Source organism: Aspergillus brunneoviolaceus (genome assembly GCF_003184695.1).
Source record: "Aspergillus brunneoviolaceus CBS 621.78 unplaced genomic scaffold BO95scaffold_13, whole genome shotgun sequence".
NCBI lineage: Eukaryota > Fungi > Ascomycota > Eurotiomycetes > Eurotiales > Aspergillaceae > Aspergillus > Aspergillus brunneoviolaceus.
This window is the reverse complement of record NW_020290743.1, coordinates 180,306-204,903: the sequence shown is the minus strand read 5'-3', so window position 1 is coordinate 204,903 and position 24,598 is coordinate 180,306. Positions and strand designations below refer to the sequence as shown.

The window sequence follows — 24,598 nt, the reverse complement described above, 5'->3', positions numbered from 1 at the left end:
TTCCAGCAGCAGAATGATGTAGCTAAGTTGCTAACAGTCACAGTCACTGCCAGCGAGACCCCAATCGAACTTAAGAACATCACCCGCGTTAAGCAGTCCTCTCCGATATACAAAGCAAATTCTTATCGCCAATTCAGTTTATACAGTTCTCATGCAAATCAATTGATGCAGCATGTCTACCGACACACATCCTAACAATCCTGCACAATGGCAGAAATTCAGCCAGATGAAGCAGGTGGACGACATCCCAAACCATGAGTCCAAGGATGAAGACAATGCAATGGTATGAATCGATCCCTGTCGTATTTTCCCTTTCAATCTGCTCTAAGAATCCCTCCTTCGCGTGCAGGGACCAACCTACCGTTCTATCTTTTGCGATGGAACACCCATCCTGCAGCAGCTCCCCCGCTACTGTGAGATCTACACTGATGTGCTCGCATTGACCGCGCCCGAGATCCAAATGTCGGCCGAGGAATTGACCGAGCTCGAAGTCAACGCCCGGGTGATCACCGCCGACCAGCCCGTCCATCTCAATATGTCCAAGAGTGGCGCCAAAAAGTGCATCATGGTGATTTATGCCGCCGTTCTCGATCAGCCGATCAGTGTTTCGATCGAGGGCGATCAGCGCACGGAGCTGGACCTTGGAGTGGATTCTGACCACTTGCAAGCACAGATCAAGTTCGAAGGTGGCAAGCTGGAGGTCTCTTACAGCGACCGACACGGAGATGACCGGACCGCGGCCTACCAAGCCTTCTTGGACACGGAACTGCGAGTCGCCCTCGCGGTCTGCTGGTCATCCCCCGCCGTCGCCATCTCGATCTGCTCGTGGGTGGCCAAGTCCGTGGCCACCGCGGGCTCGCACACGCTGTCGCAGGCCCAAGCCGTGTCCCTGGGCCAGCAATTGGCGGCCCATGCCATGACCGGGCCCGACTCCTATTATGCTCCGACCCTCACCTTTGACGAGTATGTCCTCACGCTTGAGACCCAGCGACAGGCCGCCGAGGATTTTCAGGACCAGTACGAGCGCTTCCAGGCCGCCGAAAACCAAGTCGATGACGCCAAGGCGGCGGGGGAGGCCCTTCTGAAAACCGTTCAGAACACACAGTCAACCAGAATCGATCTACAGGCGCAGGCATTGGCCAAATATCAGTCGGCAGCCGCTACCGTCGAAGCCTGCGACAAAATGCTTAGTGATGATGATGAAGAACTAAGACTTGCACAGGACAGGTTCCAAGACGGTCTTGATGCATGGATAAAGAAGCAGACCTTCCTGGCAATCTGCACAATCCTCGGTGCCATCTTTCGTTAGTGCCCCCCTCCTCCCCTGTCCCTTGTTCTAATCCCCGTCAGGGGGGCCATATTCCTTGCACTGACATGTCCGTGGCGCCGCCGCCTTTAGAATTTGCGGCCGGAATTTACGCCGTAGGGAAGGGGGCGGGCGACCCAGCCGCGGTCGAAAAGATCGTCGAAGACGTTATGGAAGCAGAGAACTCAGCAGGGGCGGCGGAAGATGTCATTCTCGATTTCAAGACCTTCAAGAAACTGTGGGAGTATACCAAGGCATTGGGGAAGCTGTACCCCCATATTGCCGATATTGTCAGTGCGGCGGGCAAGATTGACCGTCTGGGAGATCATGATGATATTGACCTTCCGACCTTGGGCGGCGACGTCTCCGGCTCCGATGGGACCGATGCAAACGCCAGCTTGATCATGAGCCTGGCCGCTTGGGATGAGTGGGAGTTGAATTCCGACAAACAAATGGAATGGGCCACATCGCAGCACGATCCCGCGATCGAGGGAGCCAGTGAGTACCGCTTGACCCTGCGCAAGCATGCGGTGCACGGCCGAGCACTAGCCCAGGCCCAGGCCGAGGCTGTCAAGCAAGGGCAGGAATACGTCCAGGCCACCCTCCTCGTGCTCGAAGCCAACCGCGACATCGAGGCCATCGACGAACTGCTCGCCCACTACGAGGAAGAGGAAGATGCTTATGCTCAAGCCGAAGCGAAGTTCTACGATCGATACCTCCAGCTGCGGACCACGCTCGCCATTCAGTTGCAATATGTGGTCGATGCCTGTCGCTTCTACACTCTGGAAGAACCTGAGGTCAATCTGGACTCACAGATGTCGGTGGAGGATATAACCAACTGCATTGCATATCTACGGGGTGCGATGCAAGATGTCAAGAATCAATATGCAAATGGATACACGCGTGGGTCGAATCCAGGTTTCGGTGACGTTCTAGGAGTTCGCACTGCTAATCCGTGTCTTCGACTCAGCTACCACTCCTATCACATTTTCTGATGAGGTACGAGCCCCGGCGGCCCAGGAAAGATTCAACTCTGGCTAGGTATTTGACGACCAAAACTGACGAGAGCACAATTCGTAGTTAGCATCCAGTTTTCCCGAGACGGTTATCGCAGGGCTGAAGAGCAGTGCGCAAGGGTATAGTGCCACGTTCACGCTCTTGCCCATTCCAGGCGCCAACTACGACCCGGGCCCGGAGAACTACGCTTACCCCTTCACCGGGGGATTCCACTACCGTCTGAATGGCCTGGAGCCTCGCCTGCTCGGGGTGAAACCTACGCCCGACGCGGTGCACGATGGCCGCGCGTTTGTGAGGTTGCGCATCGAAACCTCCGGGACCTATTCGGATCTCGGATATGACGCCGACACGGAGGAATCCAAGGTCTGGCATTTTGTCAGCAAGCCCCGACAGAACCGCTATGTCTACGAGGTTGACGAGTCGGGCGCGTGGCTCCGCGACGTGGAGCGAGCCACGTACGATGACCACGAGCACGCTCAACCTCCGCCGTTTACACTCTGGAAACTCACCCTTGAAAACCCCGCGGACCTGGATTTAAGTACACTGGAGGAACTGGAGCTGCACTGGGACGCGTTCTACCGGCCGGTCTTCTCATTATGATTTCATGTGTTTTCGTCTCAACTACCGTTGCATCTTGTCCTCTGTGGAGCCAATACAAGAGCTTTGGTTGCACACGGTAGTCATCATATGTGCCCAATCACTGAACTACCTATCAAATATATTCTTACTGTTTGTATGCATCCAGAAAATCATTGACTGGGCAACTAAATCAGCACCAGGCAGTTTTCTTCACAAAGCAGGGTACATTGGACCTTGACATACCGTCATTCTCCAGGTTCTTCCATTTACGCAGAAGGGTCGCTTGTACCAGGCCATCTAACGGGTTATCACCGGGATCAAGGTGATCCTCAACGTACTTCAACAGCACGTCTATATCGTCTGCAATAAGGTAAGCAGCTCCTGCTTATCACGTTAACGCAGAGGCTGGATGACCACAAATGCCAGGACATACCAGCCATCTTCTGGACCTCCTGCAGTGAATCCTGCAAGTCATCGATCATGGCAAAGTTCTCGAGCAGATTCTGATTGGAAGTCAATTATAAGCACGCAGTCCAGCGCCTGTCAAGGTCGGAACCTACTTTAGTCCAGTCCAGAGCATCAAGGTCCATTTGCAGGTCCTCGGGATCGGAGATCTCATCTTTCAAAATGTCGGCCAGCGTCGTTCCCTGAAACGGGGCAGCCAGTTGACGCACATTGGTCTCGCAATCCTCCGCATCCAGGCTGTAAGTTCTGAGATTCGAGCTCCAGGCGTCCGCCTGGTCTTTAAGTATGTCGATTTGGTACTTTCGATCGGTGATCTCTTGTTGGACCTTGTCCCTGAGGTTGTCGTTGTCGGGGTCTTGTCTCAATGCCTCCATGTCCTGGAATATCTTGTCTGGTTTTTTTTTTTTTTAGGTCAAGTGTGAGTGGTTAAGTTTCGATGTCTCTTTTGGGGCAGAGACAAGAATGGACACGTACCGTAATCGTCCGACGCGGCGGAACAAAGTTTCAAGGCCGTGCTGCACACAGTCTCGGTATAGTTGTACTCTCCCTGTCACATGAAGACGTGTGATTGTCAGTTTGTAGAATGGGAACCACGTCTGGGGGAGGAGGGCTGAGTTGTCCTCTTCCAAGTTAAGCAGCAGCGATGCGAGATTCTCGGCGTACATTGAGGTTATTAGCGACTTGCCGGACCTGTCTACCGTTAGTGAATGAGTGAGGGGCAGCGTGGAATATGGACTGAGCAATACCGTCTGGAATTGAATGGGGATGGGCTGCAAGTAAGACGGAAGCTTGACACGCAGTTAGCCAGGAGGGGAGAGTGCCTTTGTCCGTAGGTGGAATCTGTGTCAATGATGTCTCAGAGAGGACATACCACCACGTTATAGGCCTTATTCTCAAAGCCGGCTTGTTGCATCAGGCTGTCGTCAGAATCGGGCAGTCTTTCATTCTTGATGCAGAGATCCCCCAGTTTGCGAAAGGAGGCAAGCTTGCAGACAAACCCATCATTGACCAGCAGCTCGCGGGGGCTGAGGAAGTCTGCGTCGCGGGGCATTTTTTGAGAAGTGTTCGGTCTAGTCTAGAGATTCTTGAGAGGCGTATGCTGTATCTAGGGGGCAAGAGCAGGTTTTAAACTGGAACAGAGAGCAGGAGGGTGCTTGTGGCATCCATGATCTCATTATTAGTAGTCCTTACCCCGCTCACAAGAGCTGCAAGGTGAGAAGGTTTTTGGAACAACGCATAGCTCGCAAAGATCATAGAATCATGAATTATTTCTTTACATTAGCAGGGTGGATGAAGATACAATAATCGGGATAGTAAAGTATAATAACAAGTAAATTGTTGGCATATACTATAGCTGCTGCTATTTTTGTTTTATCTGTGTCAGACCTAGTTGTCTTTCTGAGATATTAGGATAAGTTGGTATGAGCTTGTACACCTGCCCTATCTGTTTTGCAAGATGAAAGGTTTTCCTCTTATGTTTGTTTAATGAACTGGGTCAATTGATTCTATTTTTGGTAATTATATATGCAATTTACTAATCTGTTGATTTTAGTTATTCTTTATTTCTATTACGTGTGTCTTTCACGCTTTGATTTTACTTCTACCTGCTTTTACACAAAAGTAAAAATAGAAGTCCCAAAACGATAGTTTAGACTTGGATACTGTTTTGTTGTTTTTTCTATAGAAGGGTCTATTAATTGCACTAAAGACTCAATAGATTGCCGACATTGATATTGATGTTATCGCTGCTGCTGTATAACCTATAGTGCTTTATGATCAAACAGCGGTATTCTTCTTCTTCTTCTTCTTACAGTTCAGATGATATGGTTATGATGATTGCCTTCTGTGTGCACTTCTACTCTAATATCCTTGATTTAATCTGTGACTTTTTGGCTTGAAGACAGATCAGCTACTGATTATAGGGGTGAATACTGTACATTCTACTATATACACAGATAGAAAAGAAGTAAGAATAATAATTTCAGCTAAGCTTACACCAACAAGTGAATAGCAGCATAACCCATCTACCCCAGTCTTGCTTTCTAAGCGCGATGTCAACACACCTCCTACACACTCACCCACTCCACCAAAGCTCTACCCAAAGCACCTCGCTTCTAGAATGCAAACCCAACCATCAACCCAATTTAGGCCATAACTCCATGCCCCAAAAGCCCACGACAGCAAACAACCTCTTAACTAAACGCCAACCGAGCAAGCCCTACCTACCGTGGACCCCACCCAAACCTCCCAATTCCATCACCGCCTCATGATCACGAAAACCAAGTCCAGGGGCTCATAGCTATCACAAAGGCGCCCCAGAAGTCAAGATGAGTAAGCCCTGCTTCGGCCTCTCTCTTTTCTAAACTCGGAGAGAGAAGACTCTGTTAGTTTTTTTTTTTTTTTTTTTTTTTTTTTTTCGGGACAGCATTTTCAGCCCAGGGTCTTCTTTCGGGGGCTTTTTCTTCAACGTAGACGAAGAAGGGAATGGAATGCAGTTTTACCTTCCCAATTGAGCAAAAAGCATAGGCCGCCGATGAATAAGCCGATGGCACTGAGCAGGATAACTCCTATTATGATACTGCTTCTGGAGCAGGGGCATACGCCTGGGTTGAGGTTTAGATTGGAGGATGCATTGGAAGGCTTGGTATGTGATGTTATGGCAGCGGGGGAGCTCACGTTTGCGGAGTAGGGTTCCTGCGTATGGATATGGATTGCTGTTGGGAGGGTTGCGTTTGCGTTTGCCTTTGAGAGCGGTGGTGGGGATGGTGATGGGCTTGAATGAGAGGCTGGGTTTGGGTAGGGCTGCAGGGGGCTGGTGGAGACGTTCTGGTTCTGAGATGGTGGCGGTGGCGGTGGACTTGGCTGGGTTGGTGAAGCTGGCTCCGATGTCGTCGGATTTGGGTGGGAAGTGGTCGAGCTTGTGGACTTCTTCGCTGCTGGATGGGTCGATCGTGATGTACGCGGGTGGTGGGATGGTTATTGTTGACGAAGGGTGGTCTTGAGGGTTTTGGTATGGCGGTGGATAGGATTCTTCGGGTCCCATGATTGTAGACGAGAGACTTCTGAGACTTCTCTTTATAGGTTTGCTTCTTTCTGGGGAGTAGGTCAAAGGAACAAGGAAATGCTGAAGCGAGATCAGTCAGTGTAGAGATACTTATATAGCTAGGTCTGCAGCGCGGTTGCTGGTCAAGTGACGAAGTGACTTCATTAATCACTCCTGTCGGTTTGTTATAGTGTAGAGATGATGTAAATCCTCTTCAACGCGTAGGAAGCATGTAATAAAGATATCAGCTGCTGGAGCTTGGAGCAGAATGTAGTACATCTTGATACTGGGCAGAATCTTGATCTTCGGTGATAAACTGATACTGATATAGACTTCCTGAAAGATGTGTTAAGCAAAAGCTATTTTCAAAGTACCTAGCTTGCAGTATATGAGATCGACGATAAATTATAAGCCAGGCCCTCTAAGATAGGGTATTAGCCCAACTATAAACTTAACCCTATACTCTTCATATTGCAAGAACCAAAAACACCCAGCAAATGATCCCCTCGACCCCTAAAAGTCATGAAGAGCAGAGCAAAGAAAACCCAGGCCCCATTCCTGAAGCCAACAGAGCAAAGCCCTACCCAGCTTAATCCCCCAATCACATCACCCACATTTATTACCCTGAAGACTAATCTAGAGGGTTGAGAGCAGGCAGAAAAACGGAACCGTGGCTTTCAAGAAGCAGCTTTGGCAGCGGCTTTTGCTGGATTCGGAAAAAGGGAGAGGACATCGTCAGTGCAAACTTCCACGCCATATGGAATTGCCCATAAAAGTGATCTAGGGGAGGGAAGAAATGGAGATTACCGTCTTTCACTCTGAAAACAATCGCGACCACTGTGAGGGCAAAGGCCCCGCCGATTATGGCCGTCATGACGATTTCAGTGATGATGGAGGAAAGGGGGGGACATTGTCCTGCAATTTCATGGGTTAGATTGTTGGAGGAAACTGGGCAGGATGGTTTTGTGGGGATATGTGGCGGTGGGAAAGACTCACGACGTCTTCGTTCGGGTTCGGGTTCTGAGACAGTGGCGGTGACGGTGACGGTGGACTGCGGTGGAACGTAGATGGGCTGAGGCCTTTCGTCATTGTATGTGGATGGATATGCTTCGAGGCCGTAGACTTCTGCGCTGCCAGATAAGTCGATGGTGATGTACGCGGGTGGGGGGGTGGTCGTTCTTGGGGTGTGGTCTAGCGGGTCTTGGTATGGTGATAACTCGGGCTTCATTGTTGGGGATGCTCTCTTGATCTTTTCTATAGGCTTCTCTATGCGGGTTGAAATGGTGAGAACTGGACGGCACAGGTCGGCGTGGAAATACTTATCCTTATAGGGCTGGGGCTGGTCGAGTGTCCAGCTGACTTCATCATTATCACCACCGCCGGTCCTTCTGGTGTAGGGAGACTGTGAATCATCTTCAACGTGGAAAGGACGTAATGGGGACATCAGCCGCTGGATCTTTAGCAAAACGCACCTCGGTAGTGCAGGATCTTGATCTTCTGCAACAAAATTTCTATCTATCTTCAAGTCCTTCTCCAATATCCATTCCAACCTCCTCTGAAACACTACATCCTCTCCTTCTCGATATAGCTTCACTCAACTGAACTGAAGAACCATGTCCTCATCAAGCTCCAGCTCCTCCTCCTCTTCCTCCTCATCTCCACCCCCAGAAACCCACGAGATGGACTACATCGTCATCCCCATCCCAGGAGGACATGGCTCCTTCCCTTCGACCAGCCCACGAGTCGTCGCAACACAAACGCTCAGTCCAGCTGGTAAGAGCAGCCATAACATCCAGAATAGCATCCAAAACATCCACTCAAAGCTCGAGTCTCACTAACACCGCATTCCACAGCCTCTGCAGCCCATGCCAACTCTATACACCTCAAGCAAGCCAGTATGGATGAGCACCTTCTCAGAACCAACGAGGCCATCGTCCGCAACCAGCACTGGATCCTGTTCGGCCAGATCGGCATCATGATTCTGATTATCGTGGCTACGCTGCTCGTTGCGCAGCAGTTGGAGGGGTTGGCGTGCAAGCCTTGAGTTTGGGGTGGGAGTTGTGTGGGTTGGAGAAGATGGGATATATACTGAGTGTTGGGGTTGTATGGTTGTTTGGGTTGGGTTGGTTTGTTTTGATTTGCTGCGGCTTAGCTATTACACTTTAGGTTTTTTTTTTCTGGTGATTTTGGTTGCTTGTCGGGCTGGGGTTAACTGCATTAGGTGGTATATTTGGAGCATGGGGGTTTTATATAGCTTGGTTTACTACGGGAATGTGTGGTTTCTGAATGAACCTCGAAGCTCTATACTCTATTATCAAAGATTTGAATGGATCAATACATGATGTGGAACGTGTGTGTGTCTGTCTATGAGTCAGTAGTATGAGCATCTTCCAGGGGAGATGATGTGCATTTTTGGGGAGAATATTTCAGTGTCATACTCTTAACAATGGGATGTGTGCGCTTTACTTCAGGGCAAGAGGAAGATGCTACCTAGTATTGTTGTGCTTAAAGCCATTCTTAGGCATCTCTAAGCACCAACACACTTAGCATCAGTCTAAACCCCAAGAGATTTCACAAAGACTTCTTCAGTTTTTAGTTTACGTAGCACACTCTAAACCATGATAAACCGCATTACCAGATGAATTGGAAATAGGTCATAACCTAAGAAGACCAGCAGAACAACACAACACCAACGCCAGGCTTCCTCCAGCCATCCGAACCCTCCAGCCACGCCTGAAAATAGAAAACATGATGGGTATTTTCATAAAGTTTCAATGACAACAAACATTAAACCAAGCCACTCGTAGCTTTTAGCGGAAGGAGATTTGTAGAAAGAATTAAAAAAGAGAAGGCATCAGCTCTGGAAGCTGTACATTCGGACCTCGCAGTCCTCGCTGCCGGTGGCGAAGCGACTGTCACCGAGTCCCATGCAAGTGACGGGGCCGGAGTGACCAGTGAATGTGCGCTCGCATTTGCCCGTTCTGGGATCCCAGATCTTGACCATGCGGTCTTCGGCTCCCGAGACAATGCGAAGGGTGTCGGCGGCAAGAGCCCAGACACCCTCCAAGTGGCCGAAGAACGTGCGCAGGCAGCGACCGGTGCTCGTCTCCCACAGACGGATCGTCGAGTCTAGAGCACTGGTGACGATGTAGCGCGGTGGTGCTGGACGGCCGTCTGCGAAAGCGGGTCCAAAAGGCGAGCTCTGCGACATGACAGAATTGGACTCTAACCCCAGTGTAGCCTGAAGAGAGGCCGGCTCGATGTCCCCGGAGATGGTGCTGACATTGTCGTTTTCACACTCCGCATCATGCTCCTCGAATTCAAACTCCCGAGGAAGCGGGATCACCTGCTGGACTTGACCCACATGCCCGTGGAATGTCCTAATGCAGGTCTTGCTATCCAGGTCCCAGAGTCGGACGGTGCAATCGTCCGAAGCTGAGAACACTGTACGAGACATCGAATCCACCCGCACTGCGTTGACCCAGTCTGCGTGTCCCCGTAGAAGGCAGGTCGACTTATCCTCAAAGTTCCAAATCTTGACAGTCTTATCAACAGATGCAGAAGCGAGAATAGTGGCATCAAAGTGTAGGCCAATGATACCACCGCGATGGCCGGTATAGGTGGAAATGCATTCGCCGGTGCGCCAGTTCCACACTTTGACGGTGCGGTCCATGCTACCACTGATCAATTTGGTGTCATCAAACTGCAAACAACGAATGCCAGATTCGTGTCCACGAAGCGTGCGCAGCTCTTGGCCAGTCTCGGTATCCCAAATCTTGATCGTAGCATCATAAGACCCCGTGGCAAGAATGTTGTCCTCAAATTGGAGACACATCACACCATTTGTATGGCCCCTGAAAACTTTGACGGAGCAGCGTCCATATTTCCAATTCGTTCCCACTTTGAAACGATCCTTGTAGACTTCCTTCCAAGGTCTGTATCGTGTCTTGAAGTAGGCGTCGTCATTCCCAAGGCCCGGGGCCGGAGCAAGCGACGAGCAATGGCGTTTGATGAGAGTGGACTGTTCCTCGCTCGAATCAGGCTTTCGCTTGGCTGGATTCGCTGGGTTCGCTGGAACAACCGCTGCCGCATCAGTCTCCGCGTTGCAGGTGGTAGCAGCACCCGCTGCCGGTCCGCTGATATCCCAGTTTGTGGCGCGCAGTTCAATTTCACGCTTCGATTCCCGCAAACGCTTTCGATCTAGTAGAGGAAGTCCCCAGCCGCACTTCTTGCATTTGCGGTGAATATGCTGTTCGCACATCCTGTGCCAAACCACGTCATCATCTGCGAGAGCTCTCCATCGCCGTGATACTTGCGCGGCCTTGCACAGTGAAGTTGTGTCCAGGTAACACAGAATTTTGAAAGAGATCTCCGGGGGAAGTGCCGCGATGAAGTCGATGCGGATGAGATCTCGAACGGTCGCGGAAATGAAGGAAAGTTGCGGAAAGCAGCATTGAGCCATGATACCCTGAAGGAGCAATTTTCGGTGTTTTGCTGGCGCGGCGGAGAAGAGGGACCAAACATGTGCGATACCCTGCTGATCGCTCTGCGGCAGTGTTTCCAATTCCTATGCAAGAAAACGATTAGCTTGAAGAAAAACTAGAATTGCATGCTGCAATTGTCAAAATAATCGCGCAATAGATCGGCGGGGTATGGCAAGACTCACTCGCTGTAATTTGTCCATGGTCGGCTCGTCTGCTTGTCGCCTGCATTTACGGTCAGGCCTATGGCGATAACAATAGCGTGAATCCGCGCCGCTCAGCTCCATCAGGCCCTTGTTCTGGGGTCCAAGAGCGCCGTACTGTTCGGGAACGTGTCGAGCGAGAAAAGGTGCCACGCTTTGATCGCCGAGGGTCGCAGAAGTTGCTTTTAGGTCGGGAGGGCTGTGGGGCTCGTGCTGATGAGTGTCGGAATCGGCATCGTTACTGTAGTCGACGGCTTCAGCTGGTCCACCGAAGATAGACTGCACCGAAGACTGCGAGGGGACGATCATATCATCTTCTTGCCGAGCGTTTTCCATCTCTGTTGTCGATGCGAAGTAGTGGACGTGCCCAAGCGCCTGAGTGTTCACAGGCTTGCGTGGCCTCGGCTGTCGCAACGATCACTGTTCTAAGGTCGCTGTGAATTTCAGAGCGTCTGGTCAACCAGTAAATAGCTTGAAGAGATTTGTTTCTGCGATAAAAGAGGGTGGGGAGGAAAGGCGTGTAATGAGGACCCTGGTAAGTAAAGGTTCTTGTTTGATTGAAGCAGTCGTCAAGGTCGTAGTTGCGCAAAGGTAGTGTGACTCGGGGTCAGGGCGGGAGGCGGGAGGCAGATTTAGTGTAGTATATTGTAACTATGGTTGGTTGGTCGTTATGTAGTAAGGGTAAATTCAATGCGGGATATAATAGTCGTTCAACGAAAAGATATGGACCAGCCAAAATTCACTTCGAGAAACAGCGCAAGGGTATAGGTAGATAAATAAGAATTGGAGGAAAAAAGGGATGTGTTCTTCCACGATCGCGACATCGAGCAGCGATCACGCAAAGCATGCCTCGTCGGCTACTGACTGGGGGGGCGGCCGAGTCACGTGCGGCGATTGCGCCATCGCGGCTGGAGTTCACAACAGCGGTAAAAGCGCTTTGCCACGGCAGAATTGAGCCGGCCGTCTCCATAATCTCCATAATTCTGCCATCTGTCGCCAATGTCGCCATCTTCTCCCACTCTTTTGCCAACTGCGGATCCTTGTTTCTGACTCAGTGGTGCACTACTCCAGGCGATTGACGGCTAGCTGGGCTTAGCTGCATACCACGCCGGAGCTCCGGATCTGGGGTCAATCTAGGAAGATAAGCAATCAATTCTGAGTATTCTAGAGCCCGTCTCTACATACTCTCCGGAGCTCATACGCTGGGCGGTGACGATGCGGGCAGGCTGACACCTGACCTCTAAGGCCTCTCTTCTCCGCCTGCCTATCGTGACATCTCCGTCATCTCGAATCCCCCGACTACAACAAACTCAGGATGCACCCGGACATAACCTATCCCTCCGTCCCGTTCTAACCCCCAGTATCACTGGCGATCCCGATCACTTCCATTTGCGTCGAATCGCGCAATGATTCTACCTTAGTCATCACTTTGGATTCACCTTAGGTTAGTTACCATACTCTTGTTTTGCCCTGACGCGGGACAGTCGGGCAGTAGCTCACCAAGGTCAGTCGGCCCAGTGCCCAGTCCTCTAACCTCATCCCCCTTGATTCATCCTTCTGCCTTGCTCGGTGACTTTCGATCGACTCCTGAGACAGGGGACTTTTATGACCTATAATGGAGGCTTACACCGCTGTCGCACAGTCAGACCATATCTACCAGTCAGCGTCCATCAAACTCACCGCCAGATGCATAGTTAGCATGGGATTGACTCTCAATATTGGATTAAGGCGTCAACAGACACAAACAAACAGGGGGCGAGACTCAACATATGCTTTATGAGGTGATTGTGTACCAATTTTATCCATTCTCGCGACATATCCTACCTAGGGAACACGTCTCATTGGGTCACTGGTCCTCTGTCTCAGATCTCGCATTCAAGGACCTGTCCAAGCACGTGAAGGAATTCATTAGCCGAGCACTTGTCGCCGTACGAGCTTCTGCTCAACCTTACTCTTTATTCTGTCTTTGATGTCGTGATTTCGTGCCCGGTCCATGATGTCGTCAGCCATGGAATCCTCGGCCGTATCGAACGATGTGCACCCTACGGGCGAGACCGCGAAAGACCAGGAAAGCTCAATTCCGCAATTGGACACTCTTATCTCGCATCTCGTCGCAGCGAAGCGTTCGCTATCTTCTATCAATCATGTCTGGCGAGCCAATGAGATAGTCACTGCCGCTCGTTCCGCATTGGAGGAAAGTGTCATAGTCTCTGCACGTACAGGGTTCCTCCGACGTGGGCTCAACAACCAACTCCGCCTTCTTTACAGTGTTCGGTCCGAGGTGGAAGAAATATCTCTCCGAGGTCGATCGGAGTTTGCCAGCGTTCTGAAGGATCTGGACGCAGCTGATGCCCGTCTCAGAAAGACCCTCGGTCTCTTACGAGAGACAATCGTTCATTCTTCCTTCCGGCCGAATGGAGAGGACCAAAAAAGCTTACATGATTTTGTTGATGAACGTGGTGTCGACGAGCTTCATGCGGCGCTGAAGGCTTCAATCGACCGCACCAACGCTGCTCAAGCGGAGCTGGATTCTTCCAACTATGCTTTTGACGATGAGCTTCAGTCGATCAAGAAAGCCCTGGGCAACTACCGCGAGGCTACGAAATTAGCCTCCTCTCGCTCCTCCTCCTCTTCATCGCCGTCTGCCTCTAGTTCTAGCTTACCTAGCCTGTCATCCATGCCATCCATGCTGCATTCGCTGGAAATGCATGCGCAGGAAATGGCCAATTTGCTAGAGTCATTAGTGCGGCACTTCGATCTCTGCGTCACTGCCGTCAAGCATACCGAAGGCGGAGGTGCCGCAGCCCAAAACATCACTGGTGATATGCCGGCTGGTGTTAATGTCAGCGGCCGTGGTGGCCCTAACATTGAGGAAGAAATTAACGCTCATCTAAATGCCCCTCTAGATCCTCTGAGTGAGTCTGGATATCTGGAGATGGTCAACGTACTCATGAAGGATGCTGCTGAGGCGGAGGATGTTGTGATGGAGATCCAGGATCGCATTGGCGAGATGGAATCTGTTCTGGAAAGTCTAGTCTGTAACCGGGATAGTCTACTCTCTATTTACAGTGCAACGACGGACGTCTTTGGTCACATCTCGTCGCTAGCTTCAGCACGTCTACCCGGTTATATTGCGCAGGCACACAATTTCACGCGTGTATGGAACGAGGAGCATGAACGGATTGACGGCGGTCTTTCGGACCTCTCTGACCTTAATTCACTATATGATGGCTTCCTGGAGGCCTACGACAGCCTCATTCTCGAAGTGTCGCGGCGAAGACATGTCTGGCAACGTGTTGAGAAAGTGCTACGTGATGCGAAGCACAAGCTGGACCAGCTCTATGAGGAGGACGTCAATGCTCGCGAAGCATTCCGAGTGGAGCAAGGTGACTACTTGCCGTCGGATATCTGGCCTGGCATTGGCCGTGAACCCATGCGGATTGAGTTCCGACGCATCCTTGGCGGCCATGTGAAGAATGGAGATGGAGAGCCATCTGAGGCACCTGATCGTGCTGCCGGCGAGTCCATCGATGAGCAGCGGCCATCAGCAGCTGAAGAGCCCATCGTCGATGATGAAATCATCCCTGACCTACCGAAGTTGATCGTTGAGCAAGCTCTCGCTCGCTTGCAGGCAAGGAGCAAGCAAGTCGGCTAGTCGTTGACATCTCATTGACAGAGCTTGAGAATTTGTTTGAAACACAGATCTCGCCCCCCTCCTCTGTATGTTCCAGTCAACCTACATGATGAAATCACCGATAGGCGTTTCCTCGCCCTGACGCACAGAGCCATGTCCTGGCTAGGTGTCCGTATAACATGGACATGAACTTTTCATTGGATGCATACTCCTGAGCCATGGTCGTCTCTGCGACGTAAGCACCTGCACATTGTTATCGTTTACCTAGTCCCGTGCATGGCTTAGTTTGATGTTCAAAGAGAGCTCTGATAGGTTGATTGGTTCATACTTTGAGGAAATTGATGGAGATAGTAAATGCTTAAGATATCTTCAGATTTGTGTCCATGCAGAATCCCAGAGTCCTATTCACATTTCCGAACGCTTTCTACGTATGCGTATCTATTTACTCCCAAGTGATCTATATAGACATAGACAACAACCGACCATTACTACCCAGAACGAGACAAGAACGAAACCCGGAGTCATAAAGTATATATCATGAGATCGTGCATAAGCAAAATGAACTTTTCCCCCTTTTCCCAGAGCCAAGGGCGGGGTTGACTTCCCAACCCAGAAAGATAAAGAGGGTGGATTTAGGAAATGAGCAACAAGGGAGTTGATCATTTCTTCTTGCGCGAGGAACCCGATACCAAGCGCTTCTTCATGTGCTTGGGCATCTTGTTAGCGCGCTTTTCCCGCTTCTCCTCCTTGACCTTCTGCTTGTGGTCGCGCTTCTCGTCCTTGTCCTCGAAGCGCTTCCCACGGGGTGGCTTGGGCGCAAACGGGTCGACCTCCACCCCTTCCCCGGACTCGGATCCCTCGACTGAGACGCCACCACCGCTGACATCGGAGCCGGCGTCGCTGGCGTCCTCGTCGACATCGTCAGCGGACTTCTTCCCGCCTGCGAGAAGATCCCGGTACACTAGGTCGGCGCCCTTGCCGGCGCGGACCTGCTCGGCGTCGCGCTCGAAATCGTACACCTGCTCCAGGGTCTGGGGGATGTACTGCTGGCGGAAGACGGCGGTGTCGACCTCATCGCCCTTCTCGGCGCGGGTGGCGTACAGGTGGTCGATGGCGGCGAGCATGGGCTCGACGGGGGTGGGGACGGTGGGGCCGCTGTCCTCGGCGATGATGAACTCGAAGACGGTGCGCTCGGGGAGGACGTCAACGTTCTTGCGGCGGAAGAAGTCGCTGACGTTCTTGATGTCCATGCGCAGAAACTCCAGACTGCGGGGGTGGTCGTGCTCGACGGACTGACTGACGTCGATGATGTGGAGGCGGTTCTTGTGGTAGAGCATGTTGTACTCGCTCAGATCGGCGTGGACCAGGTGGCAGGTCTGGTACATGACGCGCATGTAGCCGAGCAGCTCGTAGTAGATCTCGCGCCACTTGGCGTCCGGGTCCGGGATGTCGAACTCGACGTCCTTGAGGCGCGGGGCGGCGACCCCCTTCGAGTTGCCCAAGAAGCCCATCACCAGCACGTGCAGGCGCAGGTGGATGGGCTCCGGGCAGGGGATGCCCGCGGCGTGGATGCGGCGCAGGTTGCGCATTTCCTTCTCCGCCCACAGTTTCACCATCGCGCGGTTGTTGCTCTTGCTGTAGCCGCCGCGGAAGCGGAACTCGCCCGTCACGTACTTGTCGCGGTCTTTGAACACCAAGATGCTCGTCTTGTAGACCTTGATGGCGCGGTGCACGGGGGTCAGGTCGTCGGCGTTCGGGTACGAGATCGAGTAGTAGACGTTGGCCTCTTTACCGGTCGACAGGCACCCGTGGATCTCCGAGACGATCTCGCGATTTATCATCTGCAGCAGGATCATCCGCGTCCGGGGGTCTAGCACCTGTTCGGAGGTCGCGCGGTCAGCCCGGTCGCCACCGCGGTCCCCGCGGGCGGCCATGCCCGACTGCATGGCGTCCAGCTTGATCTTGCCGGCGTGTTTCGTCAGCGACTTGATCTGGTCGTCGACCAAGGCGTGTGTGTTGACGGTCGGTTTCTGCGTGTTCGTCTTCGGGTAGGTCCACTTGGGGACGTTGGAATCGGCGGCCAGCTCGTTGACCTTCCGTTGCCGGTTGTAGGCTTTTGTGAGATCCGCCGGGTTGGAGGAGTTGAAGTCTTCTTCGTTGAGGCCCTCATTTTCTTCGTCCTCCTCTTCGAAGATGTCGTCGTAGTACTCGTCCTCCTCATCTCCCTCGCCGCCGCCGTTCTGCGCTTCAGGATTTTGCCCCGCCATAGCGGGGAGACTGCCATCGGCGTTCACATACCCTTGATTGGGAATGTAAGTGTGAGCGAGGGCCAGTCCATCGGCCAGACCAGATGCTTGCGCATCAGTGCTTGAAGTCGCCATGGTCGACAAAAAGGTATTCTCCAACAATGGTGGCAGAATTTCCTCGAATTTGTCGCCTCCCAAAAAAATGATTGAACAATTGCAGATTGGGAAAAAAATAGCCGGCGGGCCGGGTACCTTGAGTGCGGGCCCCAAAAGTGGACGGTCACCGCCCGGCAGAAACCCCGCGGCTCGCTCTCAACGCGCGTTGCGAAGAACACCGACAATATCGGGTCGTTTGTCACGCGTGGTTTCGCTCGCATAGCTCACCACCCATTCGTCGCAAGTGTCATTTAAACTCCTGGTGGTCGTGATTAGATCCTTGAACCAGCCCCCAATCAACCTTCAACTAGGGTGCAGGCTTTTGTGGTCTTTTTTGTCTGTGGTTGACGCGTGATGACTTGGTTGTTGTAATCGACTGCCATTGTTTCTCGTGTCTCATGCGCGCCGCTTCGTCAAGATGTACGTCAAACAGATTATCATCCAGGGCTTCAAGAGGTAAGAGATCAGGTTATAGTTCTTAGGTCAGAGACGCCTAGCTAAGGAGAATTTACCACCACAGCTACAAGGACCAAACAGTCATTGAACCGTTCTCGCCGAAACACAATGTGATCGTGGGTCGCAACGGATCCGGCAAGAGTAACTTCTTCGCCGCCATCCGCTTCGTTCTCAGTGATGCCTACACGCACCTGGGTAGAGAAGAGCGCCAGGCGCTTCTCCATGTACGTGGCTTCGGGAGCAACTCGCTCCCCTCCGACCGTCGCGCGCGCGCGAGCGAAAGCTGACAAGTCAATAGGAAGGATCGGGGTCCGCGGTGATGTCGGCGTACGTGGAAATCATCTTCGACAACTCGGACGACCGATTCCCCACCGGCAAGCCTGAGGTGGTCCTTCGTCGCACTATCGGCCTGAAGAAAGACGAATACACCCTCGACCGTAAGAACGCCACCAAATCCGATGTGATGAACCTGCTCGAGTCGGCCGGTTTCTCCCGGTCCAACCCGTACTACATCGTGCCCCAGGGTCGCGTGACGGCCTTGACCAACATGAAGGACTCCGAGCGCCTCAATCTCCTCAAGGAAGTCGCCGGAACCCAGGTCTACGAGGCCCGCCGGGCGGAGTCGCTGAAGATCATGCACGAGACGAACAACAAGCGCGCCAAGATCGACGAACTTCTGGATTTCATCAACGAGCGTCTGGCGGAACTCGAGGAGGAGAAGGACGAGCTCAGGAATTATCAAGAGAAGGACAAGGAACGCCGATGCTTGGAATACACCATCTATTCTCGTGAGCAGCAGGAGATTGCTAGTTTCCTCGACAGCTTGGAGGAGCAAAGGCAGACGGGTGTTGAGGACACTGATATGAACCGCGATCGCTTCATCCAGGGAGAGAAGGAAATGGCGCAAATTGACTCGGAGATCGCCGAGTGCAAACAGCAGATCGAATTCCTGAAGGTTGACAAGGCTCAATTGGAAGACGAGCGTCGCGAGGCTTCTAAAGCTCTCGCGCAGGTTGAGTTGCAGGCCAAGTCTCTGTCCGACAACCAGGCTGCCGCTCTGGCGCTCAAGGCACGTCACGATGAAGATCTCAAGACCGTGCAGGAGGCAATCCAGGAGCGTGAGGCAGAATTGCACGAGCTTCTACCTCAGTTCAACGCTGCCAAGGATCAGGAGGAGACTGTCAAGGCCAAGCTCACCGAAGCAGAGACGGCACGCCAACGGCTGTATGCTAAGCAAGGTCGCAACTCCCGTTTCCGCAACAAGAGTGAGCGCGACAAGTGGCTCCAGACAGAGATCAAGGAGAATTATGCTTCCATTTCCTCAGTCCAGGACGTCATGGCGCAGACCCAGGAGGACATCAAGGAGCTTGAGAATGAGATTGCGCTTCTCGAGCCGGAGACTGAGCGCTTGCGCAAGATGATTGATGGGAGAGGAGACACTATGCAGTCCGTGGAACAGCTGGTTCAATCCGCCAAGGATGAGAGGGACCGTTTGATGGACCAGCGAAAGGAGCTGTGGAGAGAAGAAGCCAAGCTGGACTCGATTCTGTCGAACGCCTCGAACGAAGTGGAGCGCGCGGAACGCAATCTATCTCAGATGATGGACCACAACACAAGCCGCGGTATTGCGGCCGTCAGACGGATCAAGCGCCAGTACAATCTTGAGGGAGTATACGGTACCTTGGCGGAACTCTTCGAGGTTAGTGATCGGTATCGGACCTCCGTCGAAGTTACAGCGGGTCAAAGTCTCTTCCACTATGTTGTCGATACCGACGAGACTGCCACGAAAGTCTTGGAAATCCTCCAGCAGGAGAAGGCTGGCCGAGTCACATTCATGCCTTTGAACAGGCTACGAACCAGACCCATCAATATGCCCAGAGCAAGCGACACGATCCCCATGATTGAGAAACTCCAGTTTGATGCGAAATACGAGAAAGCTTTCAACCACGTCTTTGGCAAGACCATCATCTGCCCGAACCTGCAGGTGGCTTCACAGTATGCCCGCAGTCACGGAGTCAATGCGATTACGCCGGAGGGGGATCGTTCTGACAAGAGAGGTGCCCTTACTGGTGGTTTTCACGATTCGCGGCAGTCAAGACTCGATGCCGTGAAGAACTTGACAAAGTGGAGAGATGAGTATGAGAACAAGAAGAGCCGCGGAACCGAGATCCGAAAAGAATTGGAGCAGCTTGACCAGCTCATCACGAAATCTGTAGGCGAACTGCAGAAATTGGAACAACAGAGACACCAGGTGCAGAACAGCAGCGGGCCGATGCGACAAGAGCTGAAGGCCAAGCGCGATCTTCTCCAGAAGAAGACCGACAATCTGGAAGCCAAACGCCGGGCTATCCGCAACATTGAGAACAACCTGGCTGCCTTGTCTGATCAAGTCAGTGCTTTCGAGGCAGAACTGAAATCACCGTTCCAGAAGGCGCTCAGTAACGAGGAAGAAGCACGCTTAGAGACCCTCAACAACACTGCGCAAGAGTTGCGACGTCAATACCAAGAGCTGTCCAGTCAGCGTAGTGAGCTCGAGGCTCGTAAGTCGGTTCTTGAGGTGGAATTGCGAGAGAACCTTAACCCTCGATTGGATCAGCTCATCGGCCAGGATATGGATATGGCCGACGACGATGGCCAAGGCAACCTGAAGGAGACACAGCGGGAGATGAAGCGCCTGCACAAGGCCCTGGAGAAGCTTGCTCAACGACTGCAGCAGGTGGATGACTCGATCGACCAGGCTACTGCTCGTGTTTCCGAGCTCGAGCAGCGGAACGCCGAGACCCGCCGTGAACTCGAAGAACTGGCCAAGTCCATCGAGAAACACCAGCGTCGCATGGAGAAGAGCATGCAGAAGAAGGCGGCTTTGACAAAACAGGCGGCTGAATGTGCTGCCAACATCCGTGACCTGGGTGTGCTACCGGATGAAGCGTTCAGCAAGTACAAGAACACGGATTCGAACACGGTGGTCAAGAAACTGCACAAGGTCAACGAAAGCCTCAAGAAGTACTCTCATGTCAATAAGAAGGCCTTTGAGCAGTACAACAGCTTCACCAAGCAGCGTGAAACGCTGACGAGCCGAAGAGAGGAGCTCGAGGCATCCGAAAAGTCCATCGACGATCTGATCAGCGTCCTCGACCAGCGCAAGGACGAGGCCATCGAGCGTACCTTCAAGCAGGTTTCGCGCGAGTTTCACAATGTCTTCGAGAAGCTTGTCCCGGCTGGCCGTGGGCGCCTGATCATCCAGCGCAAGACAGACCGCGCTCTCCGCCAGCCCGACGACCTGGATTCCGAGGACGAGGAGAACCGCGAAAGCGTGGAAAACTACATTGGGGTTGGCATCAGCGTCAGCTTCAACAGCAAGCACGATGACCAGCAACGGATCCAGCAGCTCAGTGGTGGACAGAAGAGTAAGGCCCTCTATCTCTAATACAGTTTTCTTTGCCAATCGGCTAACCCTCTCCACTAACAGGTTTGTGTGCTCTCGCCCTGGTCTTCGCGATCCAGGCCTGTGACCCGGCCCCCTTCTATCTCTTCGACGAGATCGACGCCAACCTCGACGCCCAGTACCGGACGGCCGTCGCGCAGATGCTCAAGTCCATCTCGGACTCCACCAACGGCCAGTTCATCTGCACGACCTTCCGGCCGGAGATGTTGCACGTGGCCGAGAAGTGCTACGGCGTCAGCTTCCGGCAAAAGGCCAGTACGATCGACGTGGTGTCGAGGGAAGAGGCGTTGAAGTTTGTGGAAGAGCAAAAGACATGATCAGTAGGGTGGGGTATTGGTTTCCGGAATGGGTTTATTTTCAAGGGAGCAGGCGCATTTGATGGGTTTTTCTTATTGTGGCAGTGGCAGTGACACTATTTACATAGTTTGATGTAGAGGGAGCAATGATTATTTCCTCGATGATGTCATCTTCCTTTGTTTCGGTTGTTGTATTTTCTAAGCTGTCACTTATGTATGCTTTGTTTAGAGATGTACGATTCCCAATGCTATGTAGGTTCGATTGAGGATTTCCCATCAGTGGTTCCAGCTGGGGTATGCGCCAAACGCGACAAATCGTTTACTTTATTGGCAGTAGATAACGAGGGCATGGATATATATCTTCTATATGCATACTGCCCTTCCATCCCCCTCCCCCCTTCCATTACCCATGGAGGACAAATATCAATGCTGCGGCGGCCCCTCCCCCGTCCACTCCAACAAGATCGTTTCCGGCACATCCCGCACCAGCACATGGATATGCTCGAGACTGCGCACACTCTGCAAGGCGGTCCAATTCTTGAACCAGAGCACATGGTCGCGCGGCGAATCCGGGAACAGCCCCGCGCCGCCGCGCTGCTCCGCCGCCAACCGGCCCACGAACGTGCGCAGCACGAACCCCTCGATCAGCGCGCGCGACTCGGGCGTCAGATCCCCGTCGTCCGGGTTCACGGCCACGGGCGTGCGGAGCCAGACGACCAGGTGCGTGATCCCCGGGCTCAGGCCGTAGGGCCAGTCGTTCCGCAGGATCTTGTAGTCGGCGGGGTCGGCGAAGGGGGTCGGGTTGTTGTAGGGGAAGACCGGGCCGCTGTCTGCTGCGGTAGGTGTTGGTCCTGGCTTGTTGTTGTTGTTGTTGTTGTTGGTGGTGGTGGTGGTGGTGTTAGTGGCGGTGATGGTGCTGGTGTCCGGCAGCGCCCAGTGCAGTCGCTCCTGGCAGATGTAGTTGGTGATAGAGCCGTATTTTTGTTTCGTGGAGGCGGACCACGACAGGTAGCGGTGCAGGTCGGAGGGTTTCCGCTTGAGGATGCCGAGATCGTTGCGCGCTTTGGGGTTTGCCGAGGGCCGTTTGAGTTAGTGGTTGGTGGTTACTTGTTCCGGGGGAGGGAAATGCGGAATTGGCGGGATTGTGGTTGGGGGAGAGGGGATTAGGGGGGAGAGGGGAACGGAATGAGGGGTAACAGGAGAATCTGATAGAGATGGTGATAGAGGAGAGCGGAGATGTGATTCTAAATTCAAGCAAATGCACACACCTATGATGGATTTGAGATCATCCCAGTCGTGGAGTTTAAATTCTTCATCGGTCTGCGCGAGGACCTGACGATCGACCTCGGTTAGGTTGAATGCTGGGGGCTCTTCGGCCGGGTTGGTCTCGATCGTCATGGCTGGAAGAGGATGTCTGATTTGGAAATGGAGGGGAGAGGGGGGAGAGGGGAAGAAATCTATGATTATGGAGTATGGAGCATGGAGTATGGAACTAAAGGAGAATGGCGAAAGAAGAATGGAGATCGGAATTGTTGAACAAGATAGGGAAAATCAGGGTCGGAGCCTGAAAGTGGCGTGAGGGGGAGATGGATTTACTGGGTAAGACCTGGAACGGGTTTCTTTACCCCAAGTGAAGAAGAGGGAAAAGGAATCCCCAACAGGGCTGGATTCCGCGCGGGCCTGGGTGTGTGTTGTTCACAACAGCTCAATAGACGTATTGTTTAACCTGTATAAGTTGACGAGTTCAGTTATTTCAATGTACTTTATTGTACTCTGATAGTGTAACTCAATAGGAAGGTATTATTCTCTTGTGTTGGAGTTCTGTACATGTTCTGTATGTCTGCTCTTCATCTATTTTTCTTGCAGCAAACAAATTCAACAGACTTCAAGGTTATCGAGTTAACTTATCGATTATCGATAAGCAGCCGATCCGGACCCCAGTGAATTACCCAATCGGGAACTCGCCCTCCCGTGACTTGGGATTGCCGCTGTTTTTACCGTCACAAAACATTGAGTCTCCTCTTGCCGGCTGTCCCTTTACCGACTCACCTATATTTCTGACTTTCTTCCTCCTCCTCCGCCTCTTCTTCCTTCCCCCCATCCCTCCTCCTCCCTCCTCCCTCCTCCTCTCCCATTCGGTTGTCACTCAATTTTCAACTTATCGGAGGAGCCGCCATTATGAGGTTTGTGGCCTTCAAGCAATCTCTCCACAATGCGCATGCCATTGGCGACTGACAGAAACCAATCTTGATCAGTTCTTTCTCGGCCCTTGTTCCCTTCGCGGTCGCGTTGGCTGCTGTCTTCCTCGGCTGGAAACTGTTCAGCAACAGTGCGTCCATCACCATAAGCTTACCAGATTTGACTTGATTGATCAAGTTGCTGACCTGAAACCGCATTTTCCAGAGCAGCGCAAGGTCCTCAACCCCACTGAGTTCCAGCACTTCACCCTGAAGGCAAAGACCGACATCTCCCACAATGTGACCATCTACCGTTTCGCTCTCCCCCGCCCCACCGATATCCTGGGTCTGCCCATCGGTCAGCACATCTCCCTCGCTGCCAACATTGAGGGCCAGCCCAAGGAGGTTGTCCGCTCCTACACCCCCATCTCCTCCGACAACGAGGCCGGCTACTTCGATCTCCTGGTCAAGGCTTACCCCCAGGGTAACATCTCCAAGTACTTGACTACACTGCAGGTCGGTCAGACCATGAAGGTCCGCGGCCCCAAGGGTGCCATGGTCTACACTCCCAACATGTGCCGTCACATTGGTATGATCGCTGGAGGTACCGGTATCACTCCCATGTACCAGATCATCAAGGCTATTGTCCGCAACCGTCCCCGCAACGGTGGCAACGACAACACCCAGGTCGACCTCATCTTCGCCAACGTTAACCCCGATGACATCCTCATGAAGGACGAGCTGGAGCAGCTGGCCAAGGAGGACGACCGTTTCCGCATCTACTACGTCCTCAACAACCCTCCCGAGGGGTGGACCGGTGGCGTTGGTTTCGTCACCCCCGACATGATTAAGGTTCGTCGCACCCGTCGGTCGATCCAATTCGGTTCAAGTGCTAACAACACTTGTTTGACTACAGGAACGCCTCCCTGCCCCTGCCAGCGACATCAAGATCCTCCTCTGCGGTCCTCCTCCCATGGTCAGCGCCATGAAGAAGGCCACCGAGTCTCTTGGTTACACCAAGGCTCGCCCCGTCAGCAAGCTCGAGGACCAGGTCTTCTGCTTCTAAGCGGTTTGCGCCTGGGTTGCAGCGTCTT

The 24,598-nt window shown here is 52.6% G+C and overlaps 9 protein-coding genes across 9 annotated transcripts; 4 read left to right on the top strand and 5 right to left on the bottom strand.

Annotated features, from left to right (window-relative positions):
* The first annotated feature begins 59 nt into the window (after positions 1-59).
* On the top strand, positions 60-3,086 carry BO95DRAFT_383329 (uncharacterized protein). Its single transcript, XM_025583415.1, has 5 exons — positions 60-283; positions 350-1,304; positions 1,400-2,209; positions 2,277-2,305; positions 2,387-3,086. Exons 1-5 carry the CDS (start codon positions 173-175, stop codon positions 2,921-2,923), a joined length of 2,442 nt encoding a protein of 813 aa, XP_025445147.1. The 5' UTR covers positions 60-172; the 3' UTR covers positions 2,924-3,086.
* Positions 2,989-4,462, bottom strand: BO95DRAFT_383326 (uncharacterized protein). Its single transcript, XM_025583414.1, has 8 exons — positions 4,239-4,462; positions 4,114-4,155; positions 4,031-4,057; positions 3,842-3,914; positions 3,463-3,758; positions 3,336-3,405; positions 3,146-3,283; positions 2,989-3,079 (listed from the first exon to the last, which is right to left on the bottom strand). The coding sequence occupies exons 1-8, from the start codon at positions 4,416-4,418 to the stop codon at positions 3,048-3,050; spliced, it is 858 nt and encodes a 285-aa protein (XP_025445146.1). The 5' UTR covers positions 4,419-4,462; the 3' UTR covers positions 2,989-3,047.
* Positions 4,463-5,789: 1,327 nt separating this feature from the next.
* BO95DRAFT_489878 (uncharacterized protein) lies at positions 5,790-6,410 on the bottom strand (the record flags this gene model as incomplete). The annotated part of the gene is made up of 1 exon (XM_025590593.1): positions 5,790-6,410. The coding sequence occupies one exon, from the start codon at positions 6,408-6,410 to the stop codon at positions 5,865-5,867; it is 546 nt and encodes a 181-aa protein (XP_025445145.1). The 3' UTR covers positions 5,790-5,864.
* A 515-nt stretch (positions 6,411-6,925) lies between these two features.
* BO95DRAFT_512126 (uncharacterized protein) lies at positions 6,926-7,854 on the bottom strand (the record flags this gene model as incomplete). The annotated part of the gene is made up of 3 exons (XM_025591496.1): positions 6,926-7,116; positions 7,218-7,325; positions 7,407-7,854. The coding sequence occupies 3 exons, from the start codon at positions 7,852-7,854 to the stop codon at positions 7,088-7,090; spliced, it is 585 nt and encodes a 194-aa protein (XP_025445144.1). The 3' UTR covers positions 6,926-7,087.
* A 169-nt stretch (positions 7,855-8,023) lies between these two features.
* BO95DRAFT_460879 (uncharacterized protein) lies at positions 8,024-8,454 on the top strand (the record flags this gene model as incomplete). The annotated part of the gene is made up of 2 exons (XM_025588776.1): positions 8,024-8,183; positions 8,264-8,454. 2 exons carry the CDS (start codon positions 8,024-8,026, stop codon positions 8,452-8,454), a joined length of 351 nt encoding a protein of 116 aa, XP_025445143.1.
* A 560-nt stretch (positions 8,455-9,014) lies between these two features.
* BO95DRAFT_440107 (F-box/WD repeat-containing protein) lies at positions 9,015-11,875 on the bottom strand. The gene is made up of 2 exons (XM_025585881.1): positions 11,077-11,875; positions 9,015-10,977 (listed from the first exon to the last, which is right to left on the bottom strand). Exons 1-2 carry the CDS (start codon positions 11,428-11,430, stop codon positions 9,265-9,267), a joined length of 2,067 nt encoding a protein of 688 aa, XP_025445142.1. The 5' UTR covers positions 11,431-11,875; the 3' UTR covers positions 9,015-9,264.
* A 1,215-nt stretch (positions 11,876-13,090) lies between these two features.
* On the top strand, positions 13,091-14,749 carry BO95DRAFT_356144 (autophagy-related protein 17; the record flags this gene model as incomplete). Its single annotated transcript, XM_025582288.1, has 1 exon — positions 13,091-14,749. The coding sequence occupies one exon, from the start codon at positions 13,091-13,093 to the stop codon at positions 14,747-14,749; it is 1,659 nt and encodes a 552-aa protein (XP_025445141.1).
* Positions 14,750-15,121: 372 nt separating this feature from the next.
* Positions 15,122-17,186, bottom strand: BO95DRAFT_440105 (serine/threonine-protein kinase RIO1). Its single transcript, XM_025585880.1, has one exon. The coding sequence runs from the start codon at positions 17,107-17,109 to the stop codon at positions 15,388-15,390; it is 1,722 nt and encodes a 573-aa protein (XP_025445140.1). The 5' UTR covers positions 17,110-17,186; the 3' UTR covers positions 15,122-15,387.
* A 5,051-nt stretch (positions 17,187-22,237) lies between these two features.
* On the top strand, positions 22,238-24,570 carry BO95DRAFT_450885 (cytochrome b5 reductase family protein; the record flags this gene model as incomplete). The annotated part of the gene is made up of 4 exons (XM_025588048.1): positions 22,238-22,284; positions 23,583-23,656; positions 23,731-24,356; positions 24,421-24,570. 4 exons carry the CDS (start codon positions 22,238-22,240, stop codon positions 24,568-24,570), a joined length of 897 nt encoding a protein of 298 aa, XP_025445139.1.
* Positions 24,571-24,598: the final 28 nt, after the last annotated feature.

Coding starts and splice junctions, on each gene's coding strand:
- BO95DRAFT_383329 (XM_025583415.1), top strand. CDS start 173: ATGTCTACCGACACACATCCTAACAATCCTGCACAATGGCAGAAATTC. Junction 284..349: donor AGGATGAAGACAATGCAATG/GTATGAATCGAT, acceptor CTTCGCGTGCAG/GGACCAACCTACCGTTCTAT. Junction 2,306..2,386: donor CTATCACATTTTCTGATGAG/GTACGAGCCCCG, acceptor CACAATTCGTAG/TTAGCATCCAGTTTTCCCGA.
- BO95DRAFT_383326 (XM_025583414.1), bottom strand. CDS start 4,418: ATGCCCCGCGACGCAGACTTCCTCAGCCCCCGCGAGCTGCTGGTCAAT. Junction 3,759..3,841: donor CGCCGCGTCGGACGATTACG/GTACGTGTCCAT, acceptor AAAAAAAACCAG/ACAAGATATTCCAGGACATG. Junction 3,080..3,145: donor GAAGAACCTGGAGAATGACG/GTATGTCAAGGT, acceptor TTAGTTGCCCAG/TCAATGATTTTCTGGATGCA.
- BO95DRAFT_440107 (XM_025585881.1), bottom strand. CDS start 11,430: ATGGAAAACGCTCGGCAAGAAGATGATATGATCGTCCCCTCGCAGTCT. Junction 10,978..11,076: donor CCATGGACAAATTACAGCGA/GTGAGTCTTGCC, acceptor TTTCTTGCATAG/GAATTGGAAACACTGCCGCA.
- BO95DRAFT_440105 (XM_025585880.1), bottom strand. CDS start 17,109: ATGGCGACTTCAAGCACTGATGCGCAAGCATCTGGTCTGGCCGATGGA.